Genomic DNA, 13223 nt, shown 5'->3' with positions numbered 1-13223 from the left:
ATGAGCACCTACCCCGCCCCAAAAAGAAAAAAAAAAAAAATCACAGGGACACAGAGTGGTAAGAGTCCAGGGTGCAACCACGAAGCACCTGCTAGTCCTGTGCAGTTACACAATCACTCAAACACACACACACACACGCGCGCGCACAGTTGTTGGAGTGTTGAGAGCTGGCAGTTTAGTGAAGTGTGTCGTCCGTGAGTTGACAAAGGTGTCCCCAGCTTCTCTGAATCTCCCCTCCTTCTCCTTCATCTCATCACGCCACCTGGCATGCTGGTTCTTCCCTGAGCTCTGTACATTCTGTTCAGGGCTGAATTTCTCTTTCGCAGACACAAGCACACATGCACACACGCACATACGTCTCTCCCTCCGGGTGGGGTAAGTCTGTGACGCACTGTGACACACAGAGTGACTGTAATCAAGGCAACCGCCGCTTTCTGTCCACAGTGACACCGTCAGGGTTTGGCCTGAGGGGGGCGCTACCTACTGTTAACCAGCCCTGGGAATGACAGGGGATGAGAACAGCGGAATTCACACAGTCAGACATCAATAATGCAGTAGAGTACAGTTTGATATGATTGCATGAAAGGGGCACTCCACCCATTTTACACATAAAGTTCAGTTTACTGGTCACAAGGAGCTGAGAAAACAGTTTGTATGTCTGGAACAAACATTCCAAAGTTCCAGTTTCCATTAAGGGTGAGATAAACATGTCAAGAAGCTTGCATTGCAAACCAAAAGAAGTGTGGATTTAAGAGGCATGGAGGATCTAACTAAGTTGAACTACATCATGGAAAATGTAGAACGCAGAGCTCTTAGAGCCTGACTCACACTAGGGACTAAAAGTCAGGATATCTCAGTCCTGCTAGATTGATTTCTTTCCCCCTATGAAACCCCAAACATTTTACAAGCGCAGCACCACATCGTTGGAGTACCCCTTACAGGACAAACATTTCACAGTAAGTTTAAAAAGAGGAAGAAACCGCAGTATTGCATTTATGACTCACGTGTAAAGAGGCTGCAGCTGCAGATGAGAGGACTTCTGAGGAGGCTGGTAGCCATATGAGTCAAAGCCACCAATGAAATCAACTTCAGGAGACAGAGAAGAGATTACATCATTTCATTGTTTGTTTTTGGGGCTTTTTTTTTAAATCACGAATTATGTTTCAAGATGAGATTCTATTGTGACAGAAAAATCTATTACAGCAGTAGATGGTATCATGGTGCTTTGCGTATATCTTTATAACACCCACTGTGCCATCAGAATCTGCAGCGACACACCGCTACATCATCTTTCTGACTGCTCCTATGTCACTGATACATTGTTCTAATCTTTCTCAATCGATTCAGTGGAACAAACTTATGTGGTGCCAGCTGAGAAAGAAAACGGTCGCTGGTTGAGATACAGGCTACAAGTTAGGGAACTGTTTTCCCCAGAGGACATGTGGTCTATTGTTATCAGGTGTAGTTTGTTTAAGATTTTTTATCAGATGATTGCCCAAACTTTACACCATGACTGGATATTTTAAACTGTAATAACATATAACATATTAATAATGGTGTTATATCAATAAAGCATCAAAACATTTACATTGCATGTCATTTTTACTGCATCCTCACCACCACTATGTTATAGCATGCACATTAGTTTTATAACATAGCATGCTGTTAAACATCACAGACACAGCTTGACACTTCCTTTCACAGGAACTCAATCTTATGCTGTCTTATTCTACAGGACTTCATTTCCTCCACTGAGCCAGAGTGAAACAATCGCAAGAGGAACACGTGAGGAGAACCATTCACACACACACACAGATGGCACACCCAAGACGACAGACCAGCACTATCCAAAAGAAACGAACGGACGGACAGACACTCTGACGGTGGGAAGATTCAGGCAGATGTCTTTAACACTCCCCACAGATGGAGCGCTCTGATCACCCAGAGGGAATCCTCTGGGTGATATTGCTCTGCATGACTCAGGTAGAAGAAAACAATGAGCGCTCACATCCAGAGCCATGGATTGCTAACACAAAAGCCCTCTCGACGGTATGACACGAGTAAATCTACACCAGAGGAGGACCAACAAGCTTTTAGGAGAAGGCAAAACCACTCACAGCTGTCCTCGTCATCCTGGAAGACTTTACTCACATAGCAGGCGTACACAAAGCCGAAGAGCTGTTAGAGAAGAGACAGTCAGAAATTACCGTAGGTGTCAGTGTCTGTCCTGTGTTTTAGCATGTTTTAGCAGGAGGCTGAGAATCAACAAACTAAAAAGCAAAATAATGTTGTCTAACAGCACAAGAAATTGTATGATTATTATATGATTGTGTGTGTGTGTGGTGTGTGTGTGTTAGATACGTACTGCCAGTAGGATCTGAATGGCTGAACTCAACACCTCTATGTACTGGTAGTCCAGAAGACACCCAGAGACAGTGATGACATGGTGGTCATCGGGGGCCATGCGAGAGTCTAGCACTGGCGTTACCAGGCAACCAGGTCCATGTTCCATCCACCACGAGCGATGGAGAGATGTGTTGAATGTCATGAGAAAGTCCCTGTCCTGAACAGACACACATACACACACGCGGATAAAAGCAGGGCTGCAAGTAACGGTTACTTTGATCACTGTTTCCTCAGTCGATTATGTGATTGATCAATGGTTTAGTCTTCAAAATGTCAGGAAATAGCAAATGATGGACTATACAATTTCCTATAGCAACAGAAAACAGAGAAACAATCGCATAGAATTGAACAGAACAGCAAATCGTCAGTTTTGAGATACTGTGGTCAAAGAGAATTTGACATTTTGGCATAATACATGACTAAAACCAGGGGTTCCCAGGATCAGGAGTCGGGGTCACTAGGTGAATCTCAGGGTTTGTCATTAGAACAAATATCAAAAATGTTATTCTATCAAGCACAAACACAAGTTCAAACACGCAGAACTTACCTGTGACAGGTTTCCAACCTCCAGGTAGAAGCAGATAATGAATGAGTTCCAACCCACCCACAGGACCAGCCATACTGCATACTGCCAAAAAGGCACAGAGATCAGTTTCAGATCAGCACGCACACACACTCGCCGTTTGCTTCATCAATTTAAAGTACACAGGAGCAGGTGAGGGGAATACTCACAAAGATGAGGTATCTGAAGCGAAACTGCACAGTGCCGAACATGCCCAGGATGACTGCCATTATGTGCAGGAAGTTGGCCAGGATGGGAGCCCATTGGTAGCCCAGAAAATCAAACACCTGCCTCTGGAGGGCTGCCACCTAGAGGACAGGGGGAGAGGTCATATGTTTACATACACACACACACACCAGGCGAGAAGACAAGCTCATACAAGCACACACAATTGAGTACATGTGCAAATACAACACAAGTAATCAAGATTTCACACACACACACACACCAAATGTATCCACACACAGACAGTGACAGGGACACACATACACAGGTCTGCCGCAGTTGTTTCCATGGTAACTGCCTGGAGGACCAGCCAGTCCAGTGACTGTAAAAGAGGAGCACCCCCCAAAAGCTCCCCCAAACTAATGAGAATCTATGGGCCGGATCCCACCGCCACAACAACTCATCAGCCCTACAAACAACAGTCAGGAGGACAAGCCCTCACACTGCTGCTGTCCATGCCTGCATCATGCAAACTACAGGAGTAGCTGATACTGTCTCGTGTTACACACTTATTACATTTTAGAGGAACAGTCTCAAGCTATTTGTAGACACAAGGAACAGCTAACTTTAACTCCAGAATGGAGACCAGATGGTGAACAGGGCCTCCTTGTCCCTCTTGTGCTTAACATTCACATGGTTTTGCCAGAAGGGGCAATCACCCCTCTCTCTCTACAGACACACAGACCACCCCGACACCAAAGCGCCCCCCTGCCCTGCTCCCTCTGCTTCAAAGACACACGCACACACCCTCGCCTGTAATGTGGCATGGCTCTCCAGCAGCTGCAGCTCAAAGCTTTTTTGGTGTGACTGAACAGAGAGCCTGGACAAAAATTTCTCAATTCAATGTGCGTGTCTGCAGCACCCGCTCTAATTATATCTTCATGGTGAGTGAGTAGAGAGGCAGATTTGGCGATGCACAAACACACACACAAATCCCATATATACAGAAACACTTACCAACTGCAGCGAACATATCACCAGCAGTGTGCATCTTCCGTCGCACTTCCCCATCTTGGAGGGCTCAGGACGCGGCTTGGAGCCGCGGAGGCTCCGGGGGAATGACGGGTCCCCGGTCAGATCCAGACTGCCTGGCCGTCTCAGCTCACACCATAACCGGCTGAATAGACTTGCCCGAGGCCGCCGCCTCTTCCTGTAGCTCTGGTCTGGCGCTTCGACTCACAGTGACTGACCCATCTTGGCCGCTGGTTTTGTCGGTAAAAAGCAATCGCGGGTGGTTCTCAGGAAGGAGAGAGGAGATGAGAAAGGAGGAGGTGGAGGGGGGCGAGGGGGCGTCCACTTCACGCCGGCCTGCTGCGGTCCGACCACCACCGACAGCCGAATCACCTCGGCCACACCTTCCGGAGAGGGGACACACAAAGGCACAAAGAGAGACGGAAGGCTGTCATGATCCACCTCGGGCTAAAGACACAAATGAGCATCACATGATACCGAATCACACGGGGGTGATGGAGAGGAGGGGACCGACCCCGCAGTGTTACTACGGCTAGCGCTTGGCTACATGCAGTCTGTTACGGACAAAGCAGCCCGTTGTGACTCACGGTTTTCTAGGAACGGAAGAGTCCTCGTCCCCCTCCCCGCCGTCCCGATCTTCTTCTCCTCTAACTGTTCGGAAAAAGAAGTCAAGTTAACGGGCAGATCTGCTCACCAGTACCGGGGTCTGCGCTCCTTCGCTCCGTCTCGCAGCGTCTTTTGTCAACAATCGGTGCCGAGGCGGGCGCAGGAGGAGCCGCGGGGGGAGAGAAAGAGAGACGAGGGGGGTGGGGGCTCTCGCCGCGACCCCCTCGAGGAGGAGCTGCATGGATTCTGCAGACCCGCGTGCGTGAGTGCGCGCGGCCGAGCAGCAGCCCCGCGAGGCGTTCGAAAGGAGCACAAAAGAAACGGGGCACCCGCGCTGGTGGTAGAGGAGGTTCAGACAGACGAAAATAATCAAGTCTGTAATCGCCTCCCACTCCCATCTGAGTGTGGACACAGACCGAGGAGAAAGCACCGACCCGCGGCCCTTACTGCTCCGTCTCATCAGCCTGCGGTTATAGCGGAAATAAACACAATTAACAGCCTTGTTTAATCTCAGTTACTTAACCCTGGGCGGTGGAACCGACTGAGTCTCACAGAAGTTCAATCAGCCATCGCTGATGAAAAAATAATTACAGAAGAATAATGAGAATGACAGCGATGATGAGAATCAGTGGAAAAATAAATTCTTTACATGGTCTATCCGGTTTACCACAAGTTGCATTCACTTAACAAGTGTGTTTCCCAAATAAAAGTGATTAAACCTTTCTCATGTATCGTAACTCTGGCTGTGTTCCTAGTCTATTAGCTTTGATTTTTGGATTATCATATTATATCTTATCTCTCTCTGTTTGCATTCATCTCATTTTAATCAGTCTATTAACTATTAGCTATTTTAACTGTAGTGACACATCAGTAAGTCTATAGTGCTAATTAAACTAACCTGATTCTCTTTGCTGACAGACTCCTGCATCTAAAGAGGTGAGACTAAGAGAAAAAAAGCAAAATTAAACTCCTTTATCTTAAAGAAACAAATGTAGAGAAGTGAATGCACATATGTCTTAAAAGTAAAACTACTCATTCTTATTAATCATGCCATCTCTTTTAATAAAAAGGAAGCAAACAAAAAACATAAACAGGACAATATAAGTATGATATGTAAACTATGCTCTGTATTCAGAACTGTAAAAAGTTATTGGAATTAGATGCATTAATTGTACATGTTATAAATGAAAATTTGAACTTATTTTCACCCAATTCTTCCTTCAGGACCCAGAGGCACCATCCTGGCGCTTAGTTTGAACTCTAACTGCTGGATTTTTCTTAAACATCTTGTTTAGTAACCAAGACTCTCATCGTAACTAATTAACACCACTTACAAAATAAAATGTGATAAGAGGAACAATGTTTTCTGGATTATTGATATAAAATAACTTGTTTTATCTGCATGAACAGATCACACATAGATATCAGTGTGTGAGTAAAAATAGTGAGAAGTGAGTAAAAAAAAATTCACAAACTCTTTTTTTTACAGAATACAGAAGTTTATTAAAAAGAAGCAAATCAAAATAAAAAAAAGTCATTGTGAAGGTTCTTGACTGAGCATAACAGACTTCAAACACACATCTTGAGGTTGTTCAGTGACAAGATGGAGCACATGAAATTACAGAGACTCCTAACCCGCTGTAGAACACCACCCATCCACTTCTGAAGCAGGACCCTCACACACACTCATTCAAGTTCATACACACGCACACACACACACCCTACTGAATTTCTCCCATGTAGAGCCGTTTATCGCTGGAGCCAGACAGCACTGCGCAGAGGGACAAAAAGAAAAAGATGGTTTAACTCTTATTCTTAAGCCGTTTTCACATCTACTATACAGTTTGTTGCTCTGATCCGAATGGCTGATGAGTTCGTAAGCAACTTGGTCAGATGTGTCAGGGACAGGAGCAAAACAGTATAAACAAGAGGAAGGTTCTGTGTTGTGGACTAGTGCACATTTCTCTGAGAGAAACACTGCTGTTCTATTGAAAACATGGAGCAACAGCACAGCTGGCTTTTGCTCATAACCAGGTGATTAGCCCTGCAATGCATGAGGCAAAACCAGCACAACGTTCTCAGAGGAAACACGTTTATAATACTACACTGCTTCACGCCTTGCCAAGACGACGAGCTGCCTTCATTACTACTGAGCAGAACAAGGGAGCTGATATAGAGCGTGCAGACTGACACACTGTCCCCCTCAAACTTTGTGGAGTGTACGTGTTAGCTGGGTCGAGGTCACATCGCGTTTCAGTAGGACCAGACCGAGACCACTGCGGGGCAGCTGTTCTGGTCTGCAACACAGTGTGATGACTGTGCTCACACCTACCCAAACGAATCGCATGAAGGGCGAAAATAAACCAGGTGAGAACACACCATTACTGATAAGGTCCAGGTGAACTCATCAGAAATATCAAATGAAATCTAACCGACAGAAGATAACAGCGTTGAGTCGCGACCACATTCTGGCAAAATCTCTCGGTTCACGGCTCAAGTTAAAAAACTAATTTGTTCCTCAAGTCTTCAAATATGTCTTCTCCCTTCCTCTGAGGTGGATTACAGAGGGAAGTCTGAGATTAAAGCAGTCGTTTGACTCACCTACAGGCTCCTCCGGGTGAAAGGCAACTTCGTTGACGGAGCCAGCGTGGCCCGGCAGCTTGTACAGGATCCTACGCGATGTGGTGTCCCAGATGTACACAAATCTATAAGGACAGACGAAGGGAACAGCTAGAATGACTCCCAATCTGAGACGATGTGAAGCTGAGACACGTGAGACCGACTGAATAAGTCATGTACAGAAACAGGCGCGTTTAATGCATGTTCGTGTCTATTTAAGTTCTTAAAAGTTCTTCAAATGCATAAATAATTTATGTCAACAAATGATGTTATGGTGAATGCGTGTATATGGGAATTCTTAATATATTTGTCCATATGTTGGTACGTGTACACAGGTATATATTTAAAAATATTTAAAAAGTTTAACTTTAACTAAATCACATTTTATACATTCTTAGTATGTTATAGGTTATGTTATGTCCTTTGTATCTATTTTTCTGGTCTTAAACACCTGATTAATCTTTATTCTTCATGTGTACACGAGCATGTCAATGTGGTGTGCGAGTGCTTTGCTGCCTCTCACCTGTCAGCTGAACCTGCAGCTATCTTACTGCCATCAGTAGACCAGGAGCACCTCAGCAGATTCTGTAAGACAGCAGCAGATGTAAGAAACTGCATTAGCAACATGACACAGCCATTCTACATGAGAGCTGCTCTTACAGTAATAAGAGGAATGATGAACTCCTTTATCAGAAAGGACAGCAGAGAGTGATGGGAGAGGCAGGAGAAGATCAAAGGTGATGTCATGCAACCACACTGGAGAACAGGCGTAAACACCGGAAGCAGCACTGCACCAGTCGTTCGTGCACAAAGTTATAGCGTTACTTAACAGGATGAAACAGCACAGAGAGCTGCTTGGCACACGTCAGAAACATGTGACATGTTTTAATGCCTTTTTTATAAAAGAGAATCTTTGACACAGTTGCAAACTGATGGTAATTAATTAATAATCACTATAATCATTGGTCATTACATCATTTTCCAAAGTGCACCCACATTATGGGTGGGATCAACAGTGGAAAGTAATATCGGTGCTGCAAGTTCAAGCAGATCACACATACCCCTGACTACGAAGAGGACCAGAAAGTTCTTCATGTTACCTTTTCAAAGTTGTGAACGTTGCCCTGGAATATCTTCACACATCTCTCCTTGGGTGCAAATGGTCGAACATCCCAAATACGCACTGAACAGGGACACAGAAAACCCCCCAAACAAAGGATTCATCCATAGAAAATTTTGTGTTATGGCCTGAAAAAATGCATTTTCCTATACTGTCCATATATTATTCATAATCGCCTTACCTGTGTTGTCCATGGAGTTTGAGAGAAGGTATGAGCCCTCAGAGCTCAGGCTGAGTCCAGTTACTGAGTCACCGTGACCATGCATATTGTAGATCAGCTTGTTCTGCCTCAGGTCCCACACCTGCACAACAAAATGACAACTCTTGAAAGGGTTTATGCAAAAGCTTACAATCTATATGTAAAGAGCAAAGAGTAGACTTGATGTGGAGCTATAACCATGGCCAGTTATCATGATTGTAGTTTGAGTCCAGGGGAAATTAAAAAAAAAACAAAAAAAAAAAACCTGATGTTCTTTCAGCACATGAACACACTACAATACGACACCTCAACTACAAAAGCCCAAGGGAAACTGCACCAGGTTTGTGAAGGATGTAGGCAACGGAATGAGGACAAAACACAAGTGTAATTCCTGAACATGATTATAAAAAATGCAAAAGCAAAGAGGATGGAGCAGCAAATTCACCATTTTATGGGATCAGCAGCATCTGAGGGAGGCAGTTTCACAGCACACTGGCAATGAGTTAAGTACCGTGTTTAGGCACCTTACTTTGCTCATACTCAGATGAAAAATGCAACGTGTTTCATCAACAGTACATGTTAGTCTGTGGCTAAATGCATCCCGAATGACTGAACTCATCGCCTTGAACGGAAGCAATGCTTTGTTCCTGCAGCTATCACACACTTTATTGTCCTCAGCAATTCTTGTATTCTGTAACAGCACTGCTTATTAGTTTTTTACTTTTTTAAATTAATTTTGCGGTCATGACTGCTCATGGCTGAAATGTAAAAGTATTTTTGCACAATGCAATTCATGCATTCCTGGACATCTCTGAATGTCTCTTGTGCCAAATGAATGAAAAAAATCAGTAATTTTTTGGCACTGGTAGATCTGGTAAAGATCCTTCAGAGCTCCAGATCTATTAATCACAATTTCCATGACTCCTCCACAGTGGATAGGAGGCTTTCCATGATCATTATTTGACAATAGAGCTGAATGATCAACTGAAAATTTCCAGTATAGCAGTCCCTGAACAGCCTAATTTTGGCAAAGCTGATATGTTCAATATGTATACTTCTACACAGCTAATTTGAATGTCTCAAATATCAGAGGATTAAATCATTTTGCATGAAAATCATTTTCCAGTACGTGATCCACATCCAGGTTCGCTATGTTCACGACCTGTTGGAGTCCAATACCTTGATGTCATTGTCGATGCCTCCAGAAAGGATCTGATCGCTGGTGTCATTGAAGGTCACAGCCAGCACCTGGTAGGTGTTCTGGAACGTGTGGATCGCACCTTTCTTACGAATGTCCCACAGCTACAAACACATGAAGAAAGATGAACACAAACCTGATCATAACCGAGATGAGTCAGTAACACGGTACTCGTTTTACAAAACATTAGTTCATTATTGAGACCAGTGAGTGAGTTAAACCCAGTGATCTAGGATAAAAAATCCAAGGAAATCGTGGGACTTATTCATATTTTTATTCAAAGGCATGGTATTTCAATTTGAGAGAATGACTCACCAATTTCATATTCAGATTTTGTTATTTTTTCCCTCTAAAGCCTGCACGCAGTAACCCCTGCTGGCACTTAGATTTGCTTTGCTTCTGCTCAAACTGTATGCTTGCACAGATTTTCACAGACTTTCTTTCTCGCACTCAGGCTGCTTCTACGCACTTCTCTGAAAACGTCTGCTCTCAGATTTCTGCGCTGGGTCTAAGGAGAAGGGCTGACGCCAGACTGCAGGAAATCTGTACAAGCAGCAATATACCTAAATACAAACAAGAATATGATTTGAGCTGATCCAGAGCAAATCGAAACACAAGCAGGGGCTATATGAGTACAAGGATTGGGTTTTGAGGAATAGCATAACAAAATCTGTTTGTGAAATCAATGAGTCACGCTCTCGACTAAAAATAGGAAAATCCCCTCATAGTAAATATAATCCAACATCCACACAGGTAAGGTAATTTAACTAAACAAATTTTACTTTGACTGTTCCATCATCGCTGCCAGTGCAGATGAGCTGAGGTCCTCGGCGGGCTGGGTAGCAGGTGTTAACGAAGGAGGTGTGGCCCTTCAGGCGCTTGATCCGCTCGCCTGTTTCACTGTCCCACACACCGACAGTCTTGTCCGTGCTTGCCGAAAACAGCATGCTGAAACAGAGAGGAGGAGAATACAGTTGGTCAGTCCTTTTCTAGTCACATATAGCAACACGTAAAATTAACACATCAACTGAGAAGCATGAGTTTGGCATGGCTCTTGCCAATGTCTCTCACAAGTTATTTCAGATAACTTGTAAACTTAAACAAATTGGAAACCTATTTTGCTCTCTATTGACTACGGAAACTAGAATAATCAATCACGCTTGCTTGGTAGATGATCTTTGAGGCTAACGACGGCTCTCTTAATTTTTAACATCCATCATGAGTGAGCAATCCATCCATCACAAGTGGACAATTCTGAGAGCAGGTGTGAATACACCTGTGAATGCAATGAGGATGCATTGAGATCCAAACACTCAGTCCATATTCAGAGACAGTTTGAGCCACATATGACACACTAGTTTAGCAGTGTGTATGCAAAAGTTTCCTGAGCCACACTAAATGGCCGCCTACTCAACTGACGTCCTCTCCAAAACAATGAGAAGCCACAACAACAACTGGCATAATGCATTACACGCTGTCTGATTTCCATTTGGTTCATTGTAATGCAAATTGAATGTGTGGGCTGTCTTACCTTCCAAGGTACACAGCAGATGTTTGTTATCACACTGCCTGTTTCGAGTGATCACTACACCACAAAATCTCCAGATTCAGTTAAAAATCAAGTAGTTTTGAGAGTTGTTGAGTCAGGAGAAACTTCATAACTTTCTGAAACTTAATTCCCAATCCTTTGTAGCTTTTTAAATTCAGCAATAAATGCAATACATTACGCCATTTCTTTCCTCGTCAAAAGTGCCAGTGTAATGACCACTTACACTAACTTCATGTAAGAAAACAACATTTTATTGAGGCCAAACATCTCAAACTTAACAAAAAACACACACTCGACCTTGGATTCTCCCTTGTGACAACCTCCAAAACAATATGACTAAAGATTTTAAAGTTGTGATTCACTGAATCAAGAAGAATCCATTATCGCATCATAGGTGTTCAAAGACTACGCTAAACTCAATGACATCAAATGTTTATCCAACAAATGCATGTTTCCCTGTGATAAGTTTACTTCTTTGTTAGTTCATCAACGATCATTCATACCTGCCATCTGTGTTGTAGTGCAGCTCCATCACTGCTCCACTGTGGCCCTTCAGAGTTGCATAATTATCACAGTCTCCATACACATTCCACAACACTGCAGCAAAGAAAAACAGCGTAAAACGAGTTGCTTAAAGAATCTGGGCGCATGAATACTTTTCATAAGGATGCGTAATGCGTAGGACTGTTCGCTGTTTGTTGCATTTTAATTGTTCATATCTTACATATGAGCCTGTCAAATCCTGAGGAGGCCAGTGTGGCTCCATTGGGATGAAACTTGCAGCAGTAGACTTCACCCTCGTGGCCAGACATCAGCATAATGGGAGCCTGCAGGCTGGAGCTGCGTGGGGGACCCTATGAGAGACACATTAGTGATCAAACAACTGTCTGACCCTGAGGTTAGTGCTGTGTGATTTTTTTTAAGTAGATAATAACTGACTCACTAAAAAACATATTAATAAAAAAGCAACAAAGAAGTGAAACACTAATATGCTTGAGGTTATTTAATAATAGAGTTAACGACTTTATAGTGTATGTCCATAGGTGATGACTGAAAAATTTTGGATACAGGATGTCTTAGCTCTTGAATATGAATACTGGCTACAAAGATCCAGAATCAGCAGGGTTATGTCCTGTATCATTAGTGTGTCATAGTATCAATATAAATAAATTGTCCACTTTATCACTGTGGACTGCACGACAGTAAAAAAAAGCATTTTCAAGATTTGCAAAAGATCTGACGTGTAACTTAATGTTAAGTATTATGTAGAAGCTGAAGCTACAGCCTCCAAAATGATCAACAAATTACAACACTGTACTTTTCCACGAAACACGGTGTTGTTTAATAACATAATCCCGTTTCCGTTTCCGCACCTGAAAATAATTTCTAATCCAGTTAGTGCACGTAAGAACACATTAGGTAAATGTACTATTGATAATGACAGTGAACATGTTTTGATCGGCTCTAATAATTACTTTTCTAGTCACCATTATATAGTACATTGTACACAGTATGCTCCGTACCATGGCCACGAGTTGCTGAGACTGAGCCGCCGCCACCAGCTCCGTCCGGGGCCGCTTCACGGCAGTAGGGACCACCGCCATGTCCCCCACTCTCTTCTTAGGTTCAATCATCTCGGCTTAGTCTACAAAAAACTACGAAAGTGTTGAATTTTAAGGTCTACAATTTCAAAAATGAATGGACGTATATCATGGAGGGACGTCGAGAAACGGAGCACCAACGAAGAACAGAGAAGGAGTACTTCCG

The 13223-nt window shown here is 43.5% G+C and overlaps 2 protein-coding genes across 4 annotated transcripts; both read right to left on the bottom strand.

Moving 5' to 3' along the window:
* nkain1 (sodium/potassium transporting ATPase interacting 1) lies at positions 1-5577 on the bottom strand. 3 transcript variants are annotated; one of them, XM_046418424.1, is made up of 8 exons: positions 4753-5577; positions 4151-4548; positions 3139-3276; positions 2954-3034; positions 2366-2563; positions 2118-2178; positions 1005-1086; positions 1-496 (listed from the first exon to the last, which is right to left on the bottom strand). In XM_046418424.1, exons 2-8 carry the CDS (start codon positions 4202-4204, stop codon positions 487-489), a joined length of 624 nt encoding a protein of 207 aa, XP_046274380.1. In that variant the 5' UTR covers positions 4205-4548; positions 4753-5577; the 3' UTR covers positions 1-486. The 3 variants fall into 3 exon arrangements, with proteins under 3 accessions (XP_046274380.1, XP_046274381.1, XP_046274382.1); XM_046418425.1 differs by having other exon boundaries at positions 4860-5577; XM_046418426.1 differs by having other exon boundaries at positions 4866-5577.
* Positions 5578-6248: 671 nt separating this feature from the next.
* On the bottom strand, positions 6249-13223 carry snrnp40 (small nuclear ribonucleoprotein 40 (U5)). The gene is made up of 10 exons (XM_046418110.1): positions 12980-13223; positions 12181-12310; positions 11960-12053; positions 10690-10855; positions 9889-10011; positions 8692-8812; positions 8491-8573; positions 7914-7975; positions 7373-7476; positions 6249-6542 (listed from the first exon to the last, which is right to left on the bottom strand). The coding sequence occupies exons 1-10, from the start codon at positions 13088-13090 to the stop codon at positions 6493-6495; spliced, it is 1044 nt and encodes a 347-aa protein (XP_046274066.1). The 5' UTR covers positions 13091-13223; the 3' UTR covers positions 6249-6492.

The sequence above is a fragment of the Scatophagus argus genome, chromosome 17 (genome assembly GCF_020382885.2).
Source record: "Scatophagus argus isolate fScaArg1 chromosome 17, fScaArg1.pri, whole genome shotgun sequence".
Taxonomy (NCBI): domain Eukaryota; kingdom Metazoa; phylum Chordata; class Actinopteri; family Scatophagidae; genus Scatophagus; species Scatophagus argus.
Note: the sequence above shows the minus strand (reverse complement) of the source record. Positions and strands in the feature narration are given on the sequence as shown.

What these genes read in the sequence shown, in the direction of transcription:
- snrnp40 (XM_046418110.1), bottom strand. Translation starts at nt 13,090, where the DNA reads ATGATTGAACCTAAGAAGAGAGTGGGGGACATGGCGGTGGTCCCTACT. An exon ending in ACGTTCACAACTTTGAAAAG is followed by an intron (nt 7,976 to 8,490) that starts GTAACATGAAGA and finishes GCTGTCTTACAG; the next exon opens with AATCTGCTGAGGTGCTCCTG. An exon ending in GCTGCAGGTTCAGCTGACAG is followed by an intron (nt 7,477 to 7,913) that starts GTGAGAGGCAGC and finishes CTGTCCTTATAG; the next exon opens with ATTTGTGTACATCTGGGACA.
- nkain1 (XM_046418424.1), bottom strand. Translation starts at nt 4,204, where the DNA reads ATGGGGAAGTGCGACGGAAGATGCACACTGCTGGTGATATGTTCGCTG. An exon ending in GCTTCAGATACCTCATCTTT is followed by an intron (nt 3,035 to 3,138) that starts GTGAGTATTCCC and finishes CCTTTTTGGCAG; the next exon opens with TATGCAGTATGGCTGGTCCT. An exon ending in CCAGGATGACGAGGACAGCT is followed by an intron (nt 1,087 to 2,117) that starts GTGAGTGGTTTT and finishes TGTCTCCTGAAG; the next exon opens with TTGATTTCATTGGTGGCTTT.